Source organism: Heterodontus francisci, unplaced genomic scaffold (assembly GCF_036365525.1).
Source record: "Heterodontus francisci isolate sHetFra1 unplaced genomic scaffold, sHetFra1.hap1 HAP1_SCAFFOLD_668, whole genome shotgun sequence".
Taxonomy (NCBI): domain Eukaryota; kingdom Metazoa; phylum Chordata; class Chondrichthyes; order Heterodontiformes; family Heterodontidae; genus Heterodontus; species Heterodontus francisci.
Genome location: NW_027141345.1, coordinates 44,801 through 67,500, shown reverse-complemented (window position 1 = coordinate 67,500; position 22,700 = coordinate 44,801). Strand labels below are relative to the sequence as shown.

The 22,700-nt window shown below is 56.0% G+C and overlaps 1 protein-coding gene across 1 annotated transcript in view; it reads right to left on the bottom strand.

Moving 5' to 3' along the window:
- LOC137362915 (RAF proto-oncogene serine/threonine-protein kinase-like) overlaps positions 1-21,959 on the bottom strand; it is a gene marked incomplete at its 5' end in the record, with an annotated part of 31,997 nt that extends 10,038 nt beyond the window's left edge. The window contains 5 exons of the mRNA XM_068027068.1: positions 4,170-4,346; positions 7,870-7,954; positions 12,852-12,969; positions 13,458-13,663; positions 21,935-21,959. Coding sequence (XP_067883169.1) covers positions 4,170-4,346; positions 7,870-7,954; positions 12,852-12,969; positions 13,458-13,663; positions 21,935-21,959 — 611 coding nt within the window. The remainder of the gene's footprint in view (positions 1-4,169; positions 4,347-7,869; positions 7,955-12,851; positions 12,970-13,457; positions 13,664-21,934) is intronic.
- Between the last annotated feature and the right edge of the window lie 741 nt (positions 21,960-22,700).

The following is a 22,700-nucleotide window of genomic DNA, read 5'->3' as shown; positions in this document are numbered from 1 at the left end:
AACCTCCTCCAGCCCCTACAACCCTCCCTATCTCAGTAACCTCCTCCAGCCTCTACACCCCTCCCTATCTCAGTAACCTCCTTCAGCCTCTACACCCCTCCCTATCTCAGTAACCTCCTCCAGCCTCTACACCCCTCCCTATCTCAGTAACCTCCTTCAGCCTCTACACCCCTCCCTATCTCAGTAACCTCCTCCAGCCCCTACAACCCTCCCTATCTCAGTAACCTCCTCCAGCCTCTACACCCCTCCCTATCTCAGTAACCTCCTTCAGCCTCTACACCCCTCCCTATCTCTGTAACCTCCTCCAGCCCCTACAACCCTCCCTATCTCAGTAACCTCCTCCAGCCTCTACACCCCTCCCTATCTCAGTAACCTCCTTCAGCCTCTACACCCCTCCCTATCTCTGTAACCTCCTCCAGCCCCTACAACCCTCCCTATCTCAGTAACCTCCTCCAGCCTCTACACCCCTCCCTATCTCAGTAACCTCCTTCAGCCTCTACACCCCTCCCTATCTCTGTAACCTCCTCCAGCCCCTACAACCCTCCCTATCTCAGTAACCTCCTCCAGCCCCTACAACCCTCCCTATCTCAGTAACCTCCTCCAGCCTCTACACCCCTCCCTATCTCAGTAACCTCCTTCAGCCTCTACACCCCTCCCTATCTCTGTAACCTCCTCCAGCCCCTACAACCCTCCCTATCTCAGTAACCTCCTCCAGCCTCTACACCCCTCCCTATCTCAGTAACCTCCTTCAGCCTCTACACCCCTCCCTATCTCTGTAACCTCCTCCAGCCCCTACAACCCTCCCTATCTCAGTAACCTCCTCCAGCCTCTACACCCCTCCCTATCTCAGTAACCTCCTCCAGCCTCTACACCCCTCCCTATCTCAGTAACCTCCTTCAGCCTCTACACCCCTCCCTATCTCAGTAACCTCCTCCAGCCTCTACACCCCTCCCTATCTCAGTAACCTCCTTCAGCCTCTACACCCCTCCCTATCTCTGTAACCTCCTCCAGCCCCTACAACCCTCCCTATCTCAGTAACCTCCTTCAGCCTCTACACCCCTCCCTTTCTCTGTAACCTCCTCCAGCCCCAACAACCCTCCCTATCTCTGTAACCTCCTCCAGCCCCTACAACCCTCCCTATCTCTGTATCCTCCTCCAGCCCCTACAACCCTCCCCATCTCTGTATCCTCCTCCAGCCCCTACAACCCTCCCTTTCTCTGTAACCTCCTCCAGCCCCTACAACCCTCCCTATCTCTGTAACCTCCTCCAGCCCCTACAAACCCTCCCTATCTCTGTAACCTGCTCCAGCCCCTACAACCCTCCCTATCTCTGTAACCTCCTCCAGCCCCTACACCCCTCCCTATCTCTGTAACCTCCTCCAGCCCCTACAACCCTCCCTATCTCAGTAACCTCCTCCAGCCTCTACACCCCTCCCTATCTCAGTAACCTCCTTCAGCCTCTACACCCCTCCCTATCTCTGTAACCTCCTCCAGCCCCTACAACCCTCCCTATCTCAGTAACCTCCTCCAGCCTCTACACCCCTCCCTATCTCAGTAACCTCCTTCAGCCTCTACACCCATCCCTATCTCTGTAACCTCCTCCAGCCCCTACAACCCTCCCTATCTCAGTAACCTCCTCCAGCCTCTACACCCCTCCCTATCTCAGTAACCTCCTTCAGCCTCTACACCCCTCCCTATCTCAGTAACCTCCTCCAGCCTCTACACCCCTCCCTATCTCAGTAACCTCCTTCAGCCTCTACACCCCTCCCTATCTCTGTAACCTCCTCCAGCCCCTACAACCCTCCCTATCTCAGTAACCTCCTCCAGCCTCTACACCCCTCCCTATCTCAGTAACCTCCTCCAGCCTCTACACCCCTCCCTATCTCAGTAACCTCCTTCAGCCTCTACACCCCTCCCTATCTCAGTAACCTCCTCCAGCCTCTACACCCCTCCCTATCTCAGTAACCTCCTTCAGCCTCTACACCCCTCCCTATCTCTGTAACCTCCTCCAGCCCCTACAACCCTCCCTATCTCAGTAACCTCCTTCAGCCTCTACACCCCTCCCTTTCTCTGTAACCTCCTCCAGCCCCAACAACCCTCCCTATCTCTGTAACCTCCTCCAGCCCCTACAACCCTCCCTATCTCTGTATCCTCCTCCAGCCCCTACAACCCTCCCCATCTCTGTATCCTCCTCCAGCCCCTACAACCCTCCCTTTCTCTGTAACCTCCTCCAGCCCCTACAACCCTCCCTATCTCTGTAACCTCCTCCAGCCCCTACAAACCCTCCCTATCTCTGTAACCTGCTCCAGCCCCTACAACCCTCCCTATCTCTGTAACCTCCTCCAGCCCCTACACCCCTCCCTATCTCTGTAACCTCCTCCAGCCCCTACAACCCTCTCTAACTCTGTAACCTCCTCCAGCCCCTACAACTCTCCCTATCTCTGTAACCTCCACCAGCTCCTACAACCCTCCCTATCTCTGTAACCTCCACCAGCCCCGACAACCCTCCCTCTCTCTGTAACCTCCTCCAGCCCCTACAAACCCTCCCTATCTCTGTAACCTGCTCCAGCCCCTACAACCCTCCCTATCACTGTAACCTCCTCCAGTCCCTACAACCCTATCTCTGTAACCTCCTCCAGTCCCTACAACCCTCTCTATCTCTGTAACCTCCTCCAGCCCCTACAACCCTCCCTATCACTGTAACCTCCTCCAGTCCCTACAACCCTATCTCTGTAACCTCCTCCAGTCCCTACAACCCTCTCTATCTCTGTAACCTCCTCCAGCCCCTACAACTCTCCCTATCTCTGTAACCTCCACCAGCTCCTACAACCCTCCCTATCTCTGTAACCTCCACCAGCCCCGACAACCCTCCCTCTCTCTGTAACCTCCTCCAGCCCCTACAACCCTCCAAGATCTCTGCGCTCCTCCAATTCCGGCCTCTTGACCATCCCCCGATTACCATCACTCCACCATTGGCGGCTGTGCCTTCAGCTGCCTGGGGCCCTAAGCTCTGGAATTCCCTCCCTAAACCTCTCCGCCCCTCTCTCTCCTCCTTAAAACCGACCTCTTTGACCGAGCTTTTGGTCGCCCTGCACTGATTGGTTACTCACTCCACGCCCTGTGCTGATTGGTTACTCACTCCACGCCCTGTGCTGACTGGTTACTCACTCCATGCCCTGCGCTGATTGGTTACTCACTCCATGCCCTGCGCTGATTGGTTACTCACTCCACGCCCTGCGCTGATTGGTTACTCACTTCACGCCCTGCGCTGATTGGTTACTCACTCCATGCCCTGTCATGCCATGCCCTGCGCTGATTGGTTACTCACTCCACGCCCTGTGCTGACTGGTTACTCACTCCACGCCCTGCACTGATTGGTTACTCACTCCACGCCCTGCACTGATTGGTTACTCACTCCACGCCCTGCACTGATTGGTTACTCACTCCACGCCCTGTGCTGACTGGTTACTCACTCCACGCCCTGCACTGATTGGTTACTCACTCCACGCCCTGCACTGATTGGTTACTCACTCCACGCCCTGTGCTGACTGGTTACTCACTCCATGCCCTGCGCTGATTGATTACTCACTCTACGCCCTGCGCTGATTGGTTACTCACTCCACGCCCTGCACTGATTGGTTACTCACTCCACGCCCTGCACTGATTGGTTACTCACTCCACGCCCTGCGCTGATTGGTTACTCACTCCATGCCCTGCGCTGATTGGTTACTCACTCCATGCCCTGTCATGCCATGCCCTGCGCTGATTGGTTACTCACTCCACGCCCTGCGCTGATTGGTTACTCACTCCATGCCCTGCGCTGATTGGTTACTCACTCCACGCCCTGTGCTGATTGGTTACTCACTCCACGCCCTGCGCTGATTGGTTACTCACTCCATGCCCTGCGCTGATTGGTTACTCACTCCATGCCCTGTCATGCCATGCCCTGCGCTGATTGGTTACACACTCCACGCCCTGCGCTGATTGGTTACTCACTCCACGCCCTGCGCTGATTGGTTACTCACTCCACGCCCTGCGCTGATTGGTTACTCACTCCACGCCCTGCGCTGATTGGTTACTCACTCCACGCCCTGCGCTGATTGGTTACTCACTCCACGCCCTGCGCTGATTGGTTACTCACTCCACGCCCTGCGCTGATTGGTTACTCACTCCATGCCCTGTGCAGTTTGCCGAGCGATGTCAATGAGCTGGAAGGTGTCGAATTTGGTCTCAAGGACGTGCAGGTGACGGTAAAGGCTGCTGCTCTCACACCACTGAGTGACGATGGCCATTTGCGGCTTTGTCATGAAGCCCATGAACAGCAGGATATTGACGTGTCTCGTTTTCCTGCAAGGAATGGAAAGGAAAACAGCTTGGCTCATCCTGACAGGAGCAAGAAGGCACAAACCACAGCATACAGCCAACCTCTGCTCCAAGCCTTCCCACACCTTACTGCCACATTCTCTCAGCTTTCCAGTCACTGATTCCAGCCCAAGGCATTTCACAAAGATATAACGCCCCAATGATCTCCATAACGCTCTCCCTCTCAACCCACTCTCTCTCTCCCTCTCCCTCCCTGACCCTCTCAGCCCACTCTCTCTCTCCCTCTCAGCCCACTCTCTCTCTCCCTCTCAGCCCACTCTCTCTCTCCCTCTCCCTCCCTGACCCTCTCAGCCCACTCTCTCTCTCCCTCTCAACCCACTCTCTCTCTCCCTCTCCCTCCCTGACCCTCTCAGCCCACTCTCTCTCTCCCTCTCAGCCCACTCTCTCTCTCCCTCTCCCTCCCTGACCCTCTCAGCCCACTCTCTCTCTCCCTCTCAGCCCACTCTCTCTCTCCCTCTCTGACCCTCTCAGCCCACTCTCTCTCTCTCCCTCTCCCTCCCTGACCCTCCCAGCCCACTCTCTCTCTCCCTCTCCCTCCCTGACCCTCTCAGCCCACTCTCCCTCTCCCTCCCTGACCCTCTCAGCCCACTCTCTCTCTCCCTCTCCCTCCCTGACCCTCTCAGCCCACTCTCCCTCTCCCTCCCTGACCCTCTCAGCCCACTCTCTCTCTCCCTCTCAGCCCACTCTCCCTCTCCCTCTCTGACCCTCTCAGCCCACTCTCTCTCTCCCTCTCCCTCCCTGACCCTCTCAGCCCACTCTCTCTCTCCCTCTCCCTCCCTGACCCTCTCAGCCCACTCTCTCTCTCCCTCTCCCTCCCTGACCCTCTCAGCCCACTCTCTCTCTCCCTCTCCCTCCCTGACCCTCTCAGCCCACTCTCTCTCTCCCTCTCAGCCCACTCTGTCTCTCCCGCCCTGACCCTCTCTCCCTCTCAGCCCACTCTCCCTCTCCCTCCCTGACCCTCCTCCCTCTCAGCCCACTCTCTCTCTCCCTCTCCCTCCCTGACCCTCTCAGCCCACTGTCTCTCGCTCTCCATCCCTCACCCTCTCTCCCTCTCAGCCCACTCTCTCTCTCCCTCTCCCTCCCTGACCTTTTCTCCCTCTCTGTCCCTGACCCTCTCTCCCTCTCAGCCGACTCTCTCTCTCCCTCTCCCTCCCTGACCCTCTCAGCCCACTCTGTCTCTCGCTCTCTGTCCCTGACCCTCTCTCCCTCTGAGCCCACTCTCTCTCTCCCCTGTCCCTGACCCTCTCTCCCTCTGAGCCCACTCTCTCTCTCCCCTGTCCCTGACCCTCTCTCCCTCTGAGCCCACTCTCTCTCTCCCCTTCCCTGACCCTCTCTACCTCTCAGCCCACTCTCTCTCTCCCTCCCCGTCCCCGGCCCGCTCTCCCTCCCCGTCCCCGGCCCGCTCTCCCTCCCCGTCCCCGGCCCGCTCTCCCTCCCCGTCCCCGGCCCGCTCTCCCTCCCCGCCCCCGGCCCGCTCTCCCTCCCCGCCCCCGGCCCGCTCTCCCTCCCCGCCCCCGGCCCGCTCTCCCTCCCCGCCCCCGGCCCGCTCTCCCTCCCCGCCCCCGACCCGCTCTCCCTATCCGCCCCCGACCCGCTCTCCCTATCCGCCCCCGACCCGCTCTCCCTATCCGCCCCCGACCCGCTCTCCCTATCCGCCCCCGACCCGCTCTCCCTATCCGCCCCCGACCCGCTCTCCCTATCCGCCCCCGACCCGCTCTCCCTATCCGCCCCCGACCCGCTCTCCCTATCCGCCCCCGACCCGCTCTCCCTATCCGCCCCCGACCCGCTCTCCTTATCCGCCCCCGACCGACTCTCCCTATACGCCCCCGACCGACCCTCCCTCCCCGTCCCCGACTCTCCCTCCCCGTCCCCGACTCTCCCTCCCCGTCCCCGACTCTCCCTCCCCGTCCCCGATTCCCCCTCCCCGTCCCCGACTCCCCCACTCCCTCCCCGACTCCCCCTCTCCCTCCCCGACTCCCCCTCTCCGTCCCTGACCCTCTCTCCCTCCCCGTTCCCGACCCTCTCTCTCCCCGCCCCTGATCCACTCAGTCCCAGTCTCTCTCTCTGTCTGTCCCTGACCCTCCTCTCCCTGTCTGTCCTGACCCTCTCTCCCTATCTGCCCTGATCCTCTTTCCCTGCCTCTCTCTCTCTCTGTCCCTGACCCTCTCTCCCTCTCTGTCTGTCCCTGACCCTCTCTCCCTATCTCTCTATATGCCCCGATCCTCTTACCCTGTCTCTCTCTCTCTCTCTGTCCCTGACCCTCCTCTCTCTGTCTGTCCCTGACCCTCTCTCTCTATCTCTCTATATGCCCCGATCCTCTTTCCCTGTCTCTCTCTCTCTCTGTCTGTCCCTGACCCTCCTCTCTCTGTCTGTCCCTGACCCTCCTCTCTCCATCTCTCTATCTGCCTCGATCCTCTTTCCCTGTCTCTCTCTCTCTCTGTCTGTCCCTGACCCTCCTCTCCCTGTCTGTCCTGACCCTCTCTCCCCCGATCCTCTTTCCCTGTCTCTCTCTCTCTCTCTGTCTGTCCCTGACGCTCTCTCCCTGTCTCGCCATCCGTCTCTCTCTCTCAGTCTGTCTGTCTCTCTCTCCCCCTCATCCTCTCTCCCTGTCTCTTAGTCCCTGCCTCTCTCTTTGTGTCTGTCCCTGACACTCTCTCCTCGTCTTTCTCTCTCTATCCCTCATTCTCTCCCCGTCTCTTAGTCCCTGTCTCTCTCTCTCCCCCCCGACCCTCTCTCCCTTTCTCTCAGTCCGTGTCTCACTTTCTCTCCCTCTCCACCTGTCCCCCACCCCTCCAGTCCGTCTGTCTCTCTCCCTCTCTGTCCCTGACTCACTCTCCTCTCTCTTTGTTCGTCTTGTCTGTCTCTCCTTCTCTCTTTTTGTCCTCTCTTTCCCCCTAACTCTCTCTCTGTCCATCTCTCTCTCTTCCTTTATTCTTTCTCTCTTTCCCTGTGTGTGTCCCTCGCTCTCTGCTTCTGTCCCTTTCCTCACCTCTCCCTCTCCCTCTCACCACTGCCCGCTCCTCGCTCTCTGACACTCGCTTGTGCGCACACACGCACACAACAATCCTGCAGTCAGACCTGTACACAAAACATGGACAAACACTCTCTCAACAACAGCACCGACACTGTTCACATGCCACGACAATAAGCCACCACATCCCCCACCCCACAATTACGGGCGAGGCGATGAGGAAGGGTGAACTCTGAAGGAAGCTGGTGAACACCGTGTCGCTGCCGACGTGTCCAGCAACCGTTTCGCCGTGTTGCTGTTGGAAGGTTTCGCTCCGGGACTGGGGCAGAATTTTGTTGAGAGCCTCCTTCCAAACGAGTCAAGGAGCTCGTTCTTTGTGGTGGCGAAGACGATGAATGCAGCATGCCGAGCGCGGAGAGACATTACTGAATCTGTCCGCTGGTGGTAGAAACACGTCACGGGGAGGGCAGTGGTTTCGGTTTCACCGACAGCGACACAGCTACACAGAATATTTACCTGAGAACAAGCACTTCATTCTTGAATGCCTGGAGCTGCTCAGGAGTTGGATAGGTCACTTTCAGAATCTTAATAGCAACATCACCTGTAACATAGGGAGAAGTTCACAAATATCAGAGGGACTGTCACGGGGGGACACGGACATGCAGCCAGAAGAGGGAACGGGGGATTATTTACTCCTGGAGGAGATAGGGAGGGAGAGAAGGGAGGAGGGGAGGTAAAGGCGGGCAGGGAGAGAGGGGCGAGAGGAGAACGAGAGGGAAAGAGCGAGGAGAGGGGGAGTGGGAAGGAAAGGGAGAGAAAGTGGGAGCAAGGAAGTGGGGGGTGGGTACAGAATATGAAAGTGATCATAAAGTGAGTCTTATACACTCACTGCAAGAGACAGGCAGACAGTCACAGAACACAGAGACAAACACACAGGAGAGAGAGTGGGGGGAGAGAGAGAGACACACACACACTGGAAATAGAGAGAGTGGGGGGAGAGAGAGAGACACACACACACACACTGGAGATAGAGAGAGTGGGGAGAGAGAGAGAGACACACACACTGGAGATAGAGAGAGTGGGGAGAGAGAGAGACACACACACACACACACACTGGAGATAGAGAGAGTGGGGAGGGAGAGAGAGACACACACACACTGGAGATAGAGAGAGTGGGGGGAGAGAGAGAGAGACACACACACACACACTGGAGATAGAGAGAGTGGGGAGAGAGAGAGACACACACACACACACTGGAGATAGAGAGAGTGGGGAGAGAGAGAGAGACACACACACACTGGAGATAGAGAGAGTGGGGAGAGAGAGAGAGAGACACACACACACACTGGAGATAGAGAGAGTGGGGAGAGAGAGAGAGACACACACACACACTGGAGATAGAGAGAGTGGGGAGAGAGAGAGAGACACACACACACACTGGAGATAGAGAGAGTGGGGAGAGAGAGAGAGACACACACACACTGGAGATAGAGAGAGTGGGGAGAGAGAGAGAGAGACACACACACACACTGGAGATAGAGAGAGTGGGGAGAGAGAGAGAGACACACACACACACTGGAGATAGAGAGAGTGGGGAGAGAGAGAGAGACACACACACACTGGAGATAGAGAGAGTGGGGGGAGAGAGAGAGACACACACACACACACTGGAGATAGAGAGAGTGGGGAGAGAGAGAGACACACACACACTGGAGATAGAGAGAGTGGGGAGAGAGAGACACACACACACACACACACTGGAGATGGAGAGTGTGGGGCGAGAGAGAGAGAGACACACACACACACTGGAGATAGAGAGTGTGGGGCGAGAGAGAGAGACACACACACACACACTGGAGATAGAGAGAGTGGGGAGAGAGAGAGACACACACACACACTGGAGATAGAGAGTGTGGGGGGAGAGAGAGAGACACACACACACACACTGGAGATAGAGAGAGTGGGGAGAGAGAGAGAGACACACACACACACTGGAGATAGAGAGAGTGGGGAGAGAGAGAGAGACACACACACACACTGGAGATAGAGAGAGTGGGGAGAGAGAGAGAGACACACACACACACTGGAGATAGAGAGAGTGGGGAGAGAGAGAGAGACACACACACACTGGAGATAGAGAGAGTGGGGGGAGAGAGAGACACACACACACACACACTGGAGATAGAGAGAGTGGGGAGAGAGAGAGAGACACACACACACACTGGAGATAGAGAGAGTGGGGAGAGAGAGAGAGACACACACACACACTGGAGATAGAGAGAGTGGGGAGAGAGAGACACACACACACACACACACACTGGAGATAGAGAGTGTGGGGCGAGAGAGAGAGAGACACACACACACACTGGAGATAGAGAGAGTGGGGAGAGAGAGAGAGAGACACACACACACTGGAGATAGAGAGAGTGGGGAGAGAGAGAGACACACACACACACACTGGAGATAGAGAGAGTGGGGAGAGAGAGAGAGACACACACACACACTGGAGATAGAGAGAGTGGGGAGAGAGAGAGAGACACACACACACTGGAGATAGAGAGAGTGGGGGGAGAGAGAGAGAGACACACACACACACTGGAGATAGAGAGTGTGGGGCGAGAGAGAGAGACACACACACACACACTGGAGATAGAGAGAGTGGGGAGAGAGAGAGACACACACACACACTGGAGATAGAGAGAGTGGGGGGAGAGAGAGACACACACACACACTGGAGATAGAGAGAGTGGGGAGAGAGAGACACACACACACACACTGGAGATAGAGAGAGTGGGGAGAGAGAGAGAGACAGACACACAGGAGATAGAGAGAGTGGGGAGAGAGAGAGACACACACACACACACACTGGAGATAGAGAGAGTGGGGAGAGAGAGAGAGAGACACACACACACACTGGAGATAGAGAGAGTGGGGAGAGAGAGACACACACACACACACTGGAGATAGAGAGAGTGGGGAGAGAGAGAGACAGACACACACACACACACTGGAGATAGAGAGAGTGGGGAGAGAGAGACACACACACACACACTGGAGATAGAGAGAGTGGGGAGAGAGAGAGACAGACACACAGGAGATAGAGAGAGTGGGGAGAGAGAGAGAGACACACACACACACACACACTGGAGATAGAGAGAGTGGGGAGAGAGAGAGAGACACACACACACTGGAGATAGAGAGAGTGGGGGGAGAGAGAGAGACACACACACACACACACACTGGAGATAGAGAGAGTGGGGAGAGAGAGAGAGACACACACACACACACTGGAGATAGAGAGAGTGGGGAGAGAGAGAGACACACACACACACACACTGGAGATGGAGAGTGTGGGGCGAGAGAGAGAGAGACACACACACACACTGGAGATAGAGAGAGTGGGGAGAGAGAGAGACACACACACACACTGGAGATAGAGAGTGTGGGGGGAGAGAGAGAGAGACACACACACACACACTGGAGATAGAGAGAGTGGGGGGAGAGAGAGAGAGACACACACACACTGGAGATAGAGAGAGTGGGGAGAGAGAGAGACACACACACACACACTGGAGATAGAGAGAGTGGGGAGAGAGAGAGAGACACACACACACTGGAGATAGAGAGAGTGGGGGGAGAGAGAGAGAGACACACACACACACTGGAGATAGAGAGAGTGGGGAGAGAGAGAGAGACACACACACACACTGGAGATAGAGAGAGTGGGGAGAGAGAGAGAGAGACACACACACACTGGAGATAGAGAGAGTGGGGAGAGAGAGACACACACACACACACACACTGGAGATAGAGAGTGTGGGGCGAGAGAGAGAGAGACACACACACACACTGGAGATAGAGAGAGTGGGGAGAGAGAGAGACACACACACACACACTGGAGATAGAGAGAGTGGGGAGAGAGAGAGAGACACACACACACACTGGAGATAGAGAGAGTGGGGAGAGAGAGAGAGACACACACACACACTGGAGATAGAGAGAGTGGGGAGAGAGAGAGAGACACACACACACTGGAGATAGAGAGAGTGGGGGGAGAGAGAGAGAGACACACACACACACTGGAGATAGAGAGAGTGGGGAGAGAGAGAGAGACACACACACACACTGGAGATAGAGAGAGTGGGGAGAGAGAGAGAGACACACACACACACTGGAGATAGAGAGAGTGGGGAGAGAGAGAGAGACACACACACACACTGGAGATAGAGAGAGTGGGGAGAGAGAGAGACACACACACACACACACTGGAGATAGAGAGAGTGGGGGGAGAGAGAGAGAGACACACACACACACTGGAGATAGAGAGAGTGGGGAGAGAGAGAGAGACACACACACACACTGGAGATAGAGAGAGTGGGGAGAGAGAGAGACACACACACACACTGGAGATAGAGAGTGTGGGGGGAGAGAGAGAGACACACACACACACACTGGAGATAGAGAGAGTGGGGAGAGAGAGACACACACACACACACACACTGGAGATAGAGAGTGTGGGGCGAGAGAGAGAGACAGACACACAGGAGATAGAGAGAGTGGGGAGAGAGAGAGAGACACACACACACACACTGGAGATAGAGAGAGTGGGCAGAGAGAGAGAGACACACACACACACACTGGAGATAGAGAGAGTGGGGAGAGAGAGAGACACACACACACACTGGAGATAGAGAGAGTGGGGAGAGAGAGAGACAGACACACAGGAGATAGAGAGAGTGGGGAGAGAGAGAGAGACACACACACACACACTGGAGATAGAGAGAGTGGGGAGAGAGAGAGACACACACACACACACACTGGAGATAGAGAGAGTGGGGAGAGAGAGAGACACACACACACAGGAGATAGAGAGAGTGGGGAGAGAGAGAGAGACACACACACACACACTGGAGATAGAGAGAGTGGGGAGAGAGAGAGACACACACACACACTGGAGATAGAGAGAGTGGGGAGAGAGAGAGAGACACACACACACACTGGAGATAGAGAGAGTGGAGAGACAGGCACACACACAGGAGATAGAGAGTGGAGAGACAGAGAGAGAGATAGAGACAGACACACAGGAGAGAGAGAGAGTGGAGAGAGAGGGAGACAGAGTGGTGAGAGAGACATGCAAGAGACAGGGGAGGGGGTGGGGGGGAGAGGGAGAGTGAGAGAGACAGACATACTGGAGACAGAGAGCGTGGAGAGAGAGAGAGAGAAAGGGTTGGGAGAGAGGCAAGGAGGGGAAGAGGGACAGACAGAGACAAACCAGGCAGACAGCGATGGGGAGAAGGAGCAGGCATTAAACTGAGGAAAGAGACAGCTCGAACCTGGGTGAGAAAGAGGTGCTAATATTAAATTCCCCACTGTCGAATCAGTCATTGCAAGAACCAGGAGAGGAGAGAGGTCAGCATTCTGAAAGGCAAGCAACCACGCTGCCCTGTGCTTAGCGTGCTCCTGTCCTCTCCCTGCCGCGTTCTTGCCCCTGTATTTACCATGCCACTTTGCTTTGTATACAGTCCCGAAAGACCCTGCTCCAATCCTTTTCAGTATGTTTATCTCGCTGCCTTGGATCTCCCAGTAGATGCTGGAATCTCTGTACGGCCGCGCCCTCTGGAAAACAAGCAAGACGGAGTTAATCACACACCGCAGAGTGGGCGGCCCCTCACTCACAGGGTGATCTCTCTGAAAGGACCCCCTCTCCCATAGGGAGACCCTTCACTCAAAGGCCGATTACCACTCCCCCAATTCAGTTCCGACAGACTCAAAACAGTGGTGTGAAGTTAACGGAACACCCACAGACAGCGGCTGCGCTAGCTCATGCTGATACGCCCCGGGTCGTGTTCGCCTTCGTTTTGCACCCCGGGCCGCGTTAGCCTGTGTAATGCACTCCAGCCTGTGTTGTAGCCCGTAGACGTCGGCAATCGGAGCAGGATGAGGGCATACAGCCCCTCTAGCCTGCTCCTGCACTCCCCCACTAACCCCCCCTCCCCGTCCCCTACCCCTACCCTTGCCCGGCTGTTACCCTGTCACTGACTTTCTGCCACGTTACTCTTAGCGGGTCTTAAGGAGCTTCATCTCGAATAAGGTCGCGTGCATACCTGGAGTGCTGGGTACAGTTCTGGGTCCTGGTACCCGTGCCCGCCCGTGACCCGAGCACCCGCCGCTCTGCTCACCACTTTCCTCCTGTCGTCCGACGACGACAGTTTCCTCTCCCGGTTTGGCGTCACCGGCGACTTGGGCTGCGGAGTCGCTGGTCCCTGCGGTGAGGCCGAGTAGGGCGGGCTGGGTGACTGCTTGCAGGACCCTGGGGGGGGGGGGGAGAGGGAAAATCAGAGGTCACAGCGTCACGCTCCCACGAGAGGTGTCAAACACCCACCCCGCCTCAAGTACCGCCGTACAGCCACCCCGGTGAACTGCACGCCTGCCCCGACCCGCGTGTACTGTCCTTTTCTTCCCCATGTAGTACACACCCACCCATTCCGTAATCTGGGCCCCTGCGTTCTGTACCCCGGGCCCCTGTGTGTGTTATACCCTGAGCCCCTGTGTGTGTTATACCCTGGTCCCTGTGTGTGTTATACTCTGGGTCCCTGTGTGTGTTAAACCCTGGGCCCCTGTGTGTGTTAAACCCTGGTCCCTGTGTGTGTTATACTCTGGGTCCCTGTGTGTGTTAAACCCTGGGTCCCTGTGTGTGTTATACTCTGGTCCCTGTGTGTGTTATACTCTGGGTCCCTGTGTGTGTTAAACCCTGGGCCCCTGTGTGTGTTAAACCCTGGTCCCTGTGTGTGTTATACTCTGGGTCCCTGTGTGTGTTAAACCCTGGGTCCCTGTGTGTGTTATACTCTGGTCCCTGTGTGTGTTATACTCTGGGTCCCTGTGTGTGTTAAACCCTGGGTCCCTGTGTGTGTTATACTCTGGTCCCTGTGTGTGTTATACTCTGGTCCCTGTGTGTGTTATACCCTGAGCCCCTGTATGTGTTATACCCTGGTCCCTGTGTGTGTTATACTCTGGGTCCCTGTGTGTGTTAAACCCTGGGTCCCTGTGTGTGTTATACTCTGGGTCCCTGTGTGTGTTAAACCCTGGGCTCCTGTGTGTGTTATACTCTGGGTCCCTGTGTGTGTTATACTCTGGGTCCCTGTGTGTGTTAAACCCTGGGCTCCTGTGTGTGTTATACTCTGGGTCCCTGTGTGTGTTATACCCTGGGCCCCTGTGTGTGTAATACCCTGGGCCCCTGTGTGTGTAATACCCTGGGCTCCTGTGTGTGTTATACCCTGGGCTCCTGTGTGTGTTATACCCTGGTCCCTGTGTGTGTTAAACCCTGGGCTCCTGTGTGTGTTATACTCTGGGTCCCTGTGTGTGTTATACCCTGGGCACCTGTGTGTGTAATACCCAGGGCCCCTGTGTGTGTAATACCCTGGGCCCCTGTGTGTGTAATACCCTGGGCCCCTGTGTGTGTAATACCCTGGGCTCCTGTGTGTGTTATACCCTGGGCTCCTGTGTGTGTTATACCCTGGGCTCCTGTGTGTGTTATACCCTGGGCCCCTGTGTGTGTTATACCCTGGTCCCTGTGTGTGTTATACCCTGAGCCCCTGTGTGTGTTATACCCTGGACCCCTGTGTGTGTTATACCCTGGGCCCCTGTGTGTGTTATACCCTGGTCCCTGTGTGTGTTAAACCCTGGGCTCCTGTGTGTGTTATACTCTGGGTCCCTGTGTGTGTTATACCCTGGGCACCTGTGTGTGTAATACCCAGGGCCCCTGTGTGTGTAATACCCTGGGCCCCTGTGTGTGTAATACCCTGGGCTCCTGTGTGTGTAATACCCTGGGCTCCTGTGTGTGTTATACCCTGGGCTCCTGTGTGTGTTATACCCTGGGCTCCTGTGTGTGTTATACCCTGGGCCCCTGTGTGTGTTATACCCTGGTCCCTGTGTGTGTTATACCCTGGGCCCCTGTGTGTGTAATACCCTGGGCTCCTGTGTGTGTAATACCCTGGGCCCCTGTGTGTGTTATACCCTGGGCACCTGTGTGTGTTATACCCTGGGTCCCTGTGTGTGTTATACCCTGGGCACCTGTGTGTGTTATACCCTGGGCCCCTGTGTGTGTTATACCCTGAGCCCCTGTGTGTGTTATACCCTGGGTCCCTGTGTGTGTTATTCCCTGGGTCCCTGTGTGTGTTATACCCTGGGTCCCTGTGTGTGTAATACCCTGGGCCCCTGTGTGTGTTATACCCTGGGTCCCTGTGTGTGTTATACCCTGGTCCCTGTGTGTGTTATACCCTGGGCCCCTGTGTGTGTTATACCCTGGGCCCCTGTGTGTGTTATACCCTGGGTCCCTGTGTGTGTTATACCCTGAGCCCCTGTGTGTTATACCCTGGTCCCTGTGTGTGTTATACCCTGAGCCCCTGTGTGTTATACCCTGGTCCCTGTGTGTGTTATACCCTGAGCCCCTGTGTGTGTTATTCCCTGGGCCCCTGTGTGTGTTATATCCTGGGCCCCTGTGTGTGTTATACCCTGGGTCCCTGTGTGTGTTATACCCTGGGTCCCTGTGTGTGTTATACCCTGGGTCCCTGTGTGTGTTATACCCTGGTCCCTGTGTGTGTTATACCCTGAGCCCCTGTGTGTGTTATACCCTGGGTCCCTGTGTGTGTTATACCCTGGTCCCTGTGTGTGTTATACCCTGGGCCCCTGTGTGTGTTATACCCTGGGCCCCTGTGTGTGTTATACCCTGGGTCCCTGTGTGTGTTATACCCTGGTCCCTGTGTGTGTTATACCCTGAGCCCCTGTGTGTGTTATATCCTGGGCCCCTGTGTGTGTTATACCCTGGGCCCCTGTGTGTGTTATACCCTGGGTCCCTGTGTGTGTTATACCCTGGTCCCTGTGTGTGTTATACCCTGAGCCCCTGTGTGTGTTATACCCTGGGCTCCTGGTCCCTGTGTGTGTTATACCCTGGGTCCCTGTGTGCGTTATTCCCTGGGCCCTTGTGTGTGTTATACCCTGGGTCCCTGTGTGCGTTATACCCTGGTCCCTGTGTGTGTTATACCCTGGGCTCCTGGTCCCTGTGTGTGTTATACCCTGGTCCCTGTGTGTGTTATACCCTGGGTCCCCTGTGTGTGTTATACCCTGGGTCCCCGTGTGTGTTACACCCTGGGTCCCTGTGTGTGTTATACCCTGGGTCCCTGTGTGTGTTACACCCTGGGTCCCTGTGTGTGTTATACCCTGGGTCCCTGTGTGCGTTATACCCTGGGCCCCTGTGTGTGTTGTACCCTGGGTCCCCGTGTGTGTTACACCCTGGGTCCCTGTGTGTGTTATACCCTGAGCCCCTGTGTGTGTTATACCCTGGGTCCCCGTGTGTGTTATATCCTGGGTCCCTGTGTGTGTTATACCCTGGGCCCCTGTGTGTGTTATACCCTGGGCCCTTGTGTGTGTTACACCCTGGGTCCCTGTGTGTGTTATACCCTGGGTCCCTGTGTGTGTTATACCCTGGGCCCTTGTGTGTGTTACACCCTGGGCCCTTGTGTGTGTTACACCCTGGGCCCTTGTGTGTGTTATACCCTGGGCCCTTGTGTGTGTTATACCCTGGGCCCCTGCGTTCTGTACCCCGGGTCCCTGTGTGTGTTATACCCTGGGTCCCTGTGTGTGTTATACCCTGGGCCCCTGTGTGCGTTATACCCTGGGCCCCTGCGTTCTGTACCCCAGGTCCCTGTGTGTGTTATACCCTGGGTCCCTGTGTGTGTTATACCCTGGGCCCCTGTGTGCGTTATACCCTGGGCCCCTGTGTTCTGTACCCTGGGTCCCTGTGTGTGTTATACCCTGGGCCCCTGTGTGTGTTATACCCTGGGCCCCTGTGTTCTGTACCCTGGGTCCCTGTGTTCTGTACCCTGGGTCCCTGTGTGTGTTATACCCTGGGTCCCTGTGTGTGTTATACCCTGGGCCCCTGTGTGTGTTACACCCTGGGCCCCTGTGTGTGTTATACCCTGGGCCCCTGCGTTCTGTACCCCAGGTCCCTGTGTGTGTTATACCCTGGGTCCCTGTGTGCGTTATACCCTGGGCCCCTGTGTGCGTTATACCCTGGGCCCCTGTGTGTGTTATACCCTGGGCCCCTGTGTGTGTTATACCCTGGGTCCCTGTGTGTGTTATACCCTGGTCCCTGTGTGTGTTATACCCTGAGCCCCTGTGTGTGTTATACCCTGGGCTCCTGGTCCCTGTGTGTGTTATACCCTGGGTCCCTGTGTGCGTTATTCCCTGGGCCCTTGTGTGTGTTATACCCTGGGTCCCTGTGTGCGTTATACCCTGGTCCCTGTGTGTGTTATACCCTGGGCTCCTGGTCCCTGTGTGTGTTATACCCTGGTCCCTGTGTGTGTTATACCCTGGGTCCCCTGTGTGTGTTATACCCTGGGTCCCCGTGTGTGTTACACCCTGGGTCCCTGTGTGTGTTATACCCTGGGTCCCTGTGTGTGTTACACCCTGGGTCCCTGTGTGTGTTATACCCTGGGTCCCTGTGTGCGTTATACCCTGGGCCCCTGTGTGTGTTGTACCCTGGGTCCCCGTGTGTGTTACACCCTGGGTCCCTGTGTGTGTTATACCCTGAGCCCCTGTGTGTGTTATACCCTGGGTCCCCGTGTGTGTTATATCCTGGGTCCCTGTGTGTGTTATACCCTGGGCCCCTGTGTGTGTTATACCCTGGGCCCTTGTGTGTGTTACACCCTGGGTCCCTGTGTGTGTTATACCCTGGGTCCCCGTGTGTGTTACACCCTGGGTCCCTGTGTGTGTTACACCCTGGGCCCTTGTGTGTGTTATACCCTGGGCCCCTGCGTTCTGTACCCCGGGTCCCTGTGTGTGTTATACCCTGGGCCCCTGTGTGTGTTACACCCTGGGCCCTTGTGTGTGTTATACCCTGGGCCCCTGTGTTCTGTATCCTGGGTCCCTGTGTGTGTTATACCCTAGGTCCCTGTGTGTGTTACACCCTGGGTCCCTGTGTGTGTTATACCCTGGGCCCCTGTGTTCTGTACCCTGGGTCCCTGTGTGTGTTATACCCTGGGCCCCTGTGTGTGTTATACCCTGGGCCCTTGTGTGTGTTATACCCTGGGCCCCTGCGTTCTGTACCCTGGGTCCCTGTGTGTGTTATACCCTGGGCCCCTGTGTTCTGTACCCTGGGTCCCTGTGTGTGTTATACCCTGGGTCCCTGTGTGTGTTATACCCTGGGCCCCTGTGTTCTGTACCCTGGGTCCCTGTGTGTGTTATACCCTGGGCCCCTGTGTGTGTTATACCCTGGGCCCTTGTGTGTGTTATACCCTGGGCCCCTGCGTTCTGTACCCTGGGTCCCTGTGTGTGTTATACCCTGGGCCCCTGTGTTCTGTACCCTGGGTCCCTGTGTGTGTTATACCCTGGGCCCCTGTGTGTGTTATACCCTGGGCCCCTGTGTGCGTTATACCCTGGGCCCCTGTGTTCTGTACCCTGGGCCCCTGTGTGTGTTACACCCTGCGCCCTTGTGTGTGTTATACCCTGGGCCCCTGCGTTCTGTACCCCGGGTCCCTGTGTGTGTTATACCCTGGGCCCCTGTGTGTTACACCCTGGGCCGCTGTGTTCTGTACCCTGGGTCCCTGTGTGTGTTATACCCTGGGCCCCTGTGTGTGTTATACCCTGGGCCCCTGTGTGTGTTATACCCTGGGCCCCTGCGTTCTGTACCCCAGGTCCCTGTGTGTGTTATACCCTGGGCCCCTGTGTGTGTTACACCCTGGGCCCCTGTGTGTGTTACACCCTGGGCCCTTGTGTGTGTTATACCCTGGGCCCCTGCGTTCTGTACCCCAGGTCCCTGTGTGTGTTATACCCTGGGTCCCTGTGTGTGTTATACCCTGGGCCCCTGTGTGCGTTATACCCTGGGCCCCTGTGTTCTGTACCCTGGGTCCCTGTGTGTGTTATACCCTGGGCCCCTGTGTGTGTTATACCCTGGGCCCCTGTGTGTGTTATACCCTGGGTCCCTGTGTGTGTTATACCCTGGGCCCCTGTGTGTGTTACACCCTGGGCCCCTGTGTGTGTTATACCCTGGGCCCCTGCGTTCTGTACCCCAGGTCCCTGTGTGTGTTATACCCTGGGTCCCTGTGTGCGTTATACCCTGGGCCCCTGTGTGCGTTATACCCTGGGCCCCTGTGTGCGTTATACCCTGGGCCCCTGTGTGTGTTACACCCTGGTCCCTGTGTGTGTTATACCCTGTGCCCCTGTGTTCTGTACCCCGGTTCCCTGTGTGTGTTATACCCTGGGCCCCTGTGTGTGTTATACCCTGGGCCCCTGTGTGTGTTACACCCTGGGCCCCTGTGTTCTGTACCCTGGGTCCCTGTGTGTGTTATACCCTGGGCCCCTGTGTGTGTTATACCCTGGGCCCCTGTGTGTGTTACACCCTGGGCCCCTGTGTGTGTTACACCCTGGGCCCCTGTGTGTGTTATACCCTGGGCCCCTGTGTGTGTTATACCCTGGGCCCCTGTGTGTGTTACACCCTGGGCCCTTGTGTGTGTTACACCCTGGGCCCCTGCGTTCTGTACCCCGGGTCCCTGTGTGTGTTATACCCTGGGCCCCTGTGAGTGTTACACCCTGGGTCCCTGTGTGCGTTATACCCTGGGCCCCTGTGTGTGTTACACCCTGGGTCCCTGTGTGTGTTATACCCTGGGCCCCTGTGTGTGTTATACCCTGGGTCCCTGTGTGTGTTATACCCTGGGCCCCTGTGTGTGTTACACCCTGGGCCCTTGTGTGTGTTATACCCTGGGCCCCTGTGTGTGTTATACCCTGGGCCCCTGTGTGTGTTACACCCTGGGCCCTTGTGTGTGTTATACCCTGGGCCCCTGCGTTCTGTACCCCAGGTCCCTGTGTGTGTTATACCCTGGGCCCCTGTGTGTGTTACACCCTGGGTCCCTGTGTGCGTTATACCCTGGGCCCCTGTGTTCTGTACCCTAGGTCCCTGTGTGTGTTACACCCTGGGTCCCTGTGTGTGTTACACCCTCGGCCCCTGTGTGTGTTATACCCTGGGTCCCTGTGTGTGTTATACCCTGGGCCCCTGTGTTCTGTACCCTGGGTCCCTGTGTTCTGTACCCTGGGTCCCTGTGTGTGTTATACCCTGGGTCCGTGTGTGTGTTACACCTTGGGCCCCTGTGTGTGTTATTCCCTGGGGCCCTGTGTCTGTTACACCCTGGGGCCCTGTGTGTGTTACACCCTGGGTCCCTGTGTGTGTTACACCCTGGGTCCCTGTGTGTGTTATTCCCTGGGTCCCTGTGTGTGTTATACCCTGGGCCCCTGTGTGTGTTATACCCTGGGCCCCTGTGTGTGTTATACCCTGGGCCCCTGTGTGTGTTACACCCTGGGCCCTTGTGTGTGTTATACCCTGGGCCCCTGCGTTCTGTACCCCGGGTCCCTGTGTGTGTTCTACCCTGGGCCCCTGTGTGTGTTACACCCTGGGTCCCTGTGTGCGTTATACCCTGGGCCCCTGTGTGCGTTACACCCTGGGCCCTTATGTGTGTTACACCCTGGGCCCCTGCGTTCTGTACCCCGGGTCCCTGTGTGTGTTATACCCTGGGCCCCTGTGTTCTGTACCCTGGGTCCCTGTGTGTGTTACACCCTGGGTCCCTGTGTGTGTTATTCCCTGGGTCCCTGTGTGTGTTATTCCCTGGGTCCCTGTGTGTGTTATACCCTGGGCCATTGTGTTCTGTACCCTGGGTCCCTGTGTGTGTTATTCCCTGGGTCCCTGTGTGTGTTATTCCCTGGGTCCCTGTGTGTGTTATACCCTGGGCCATTGTGTTCTGTACCCTGGGTCCCTGTGTGTGTTATACCCTGGGCCATTGTGTTCTGTACCCTGGGTCCCTGTGTGTGTTATACCCTGGGCCATTGTGTTCTGTACCCTGGGTCCCTGTGTGTGTTATACCCTGGGTCCCTGTGTGTGTCATACCCTGGGCCCCTGTGTTCTGTACCCTGGGTCCCTGTGTGTGTTATACCCTGGGTCCCTGTGTGTGTTATACCCTGGGCCCCTGTGTTCTGTACCCTGGGTCCCTGTGTGTGTTATACCCTGGGCCCCTGTGTTCTGTACCCTGGGTCCCTGTGTGTATTATACCCTGGGCCCTTGTGTTCTGTACACTGGACCCGGTGTTCTGGAACATATCGAGTTCTCCATCAGCTTCCTCTTGGGACCCGGTCCGGAGGAAACACGGTCAGTTAAACCTAGAAACATAGGCCTATCCACCATTCAAAAAAGATCATGGTTGATGGTCTAATTCAGTACCCTATTCCCGCTTTCACCCCATATCCATTTGGCATGAAGAAATATATCTATCTCCTTGAATATATTTAATGACTTAGCCTCCACTGCCTCCTGCGGTAGAGAATTCCACAGGATCACCACCCTCTGAGTGAAGAAATTTCTCCTCATCCCGATTCTAAATGGCATACCCCATATCCTGAAACTGTGACCCCTGGTTCTGGACTCCTCAGCCATCGGGAACATCCTCCCTGCATCGGGCCTGTCTAGTCCTGTTCGAATTTTATAGGTTTCTATCAGATGCCGTCTCAAGAAAGTGAAACAGGAAACAACGAATAAACTTACCAACGACATGAGATTTCAGTGCATCCTGCAACATAGAAAACATGAAACCATCAGCCCAAGAGAAACAGCTCAGCAATGAAGAAGAAACTTGAAACAAATGTGTTCAGCACCATGACATCAAACACAGGAAGACAGTAAACACCAATACTCAGTAACACAGAGTCTCACTGTCCGATAAATCCCAATACTCAGTAACACAGAGTCTCACTGTCCTATAAACCCCAATACTCAGTAACACAGAGTCTCACTGTCCTATAAACACCAATACTCAGTAACACAGAGTCTCACTGTCCGATAAACACCAATACTCAGTTACACAGAGTCTCACTGTCCTATAAACACCAATACTCAGTAACACAGAGTCTCACTGTCCTATAAACACCAATACTCAGTAACACAGAGTCTCACTGTCCTATAAACACCAATACTCAGTAACACAGAGTCTCACTGTCCGATAAACACCAATACTCAGTAACACAGAGTCTCACTGTCCTATAAACACCAATACTCAGTAACAGAGTCTCACTGTCCTGTAAACACCAATACTCAGTAACACAGAGTCTCACTGTCCTATAAACACCAATACTCAGTAACACAGAGTCTCACTGTCCTGTAAACACCAATACTCAGTAACACAGAGTCTCACTGTCCGATAAACACCAATACTCAGTAACACAGAGTCTCACTGTCCTGGAAACACCAATACTCAGTAACACAGAGTCTCACTGTCCTGTAAACACCAATACTCAGTAACACAGAGTCTCAC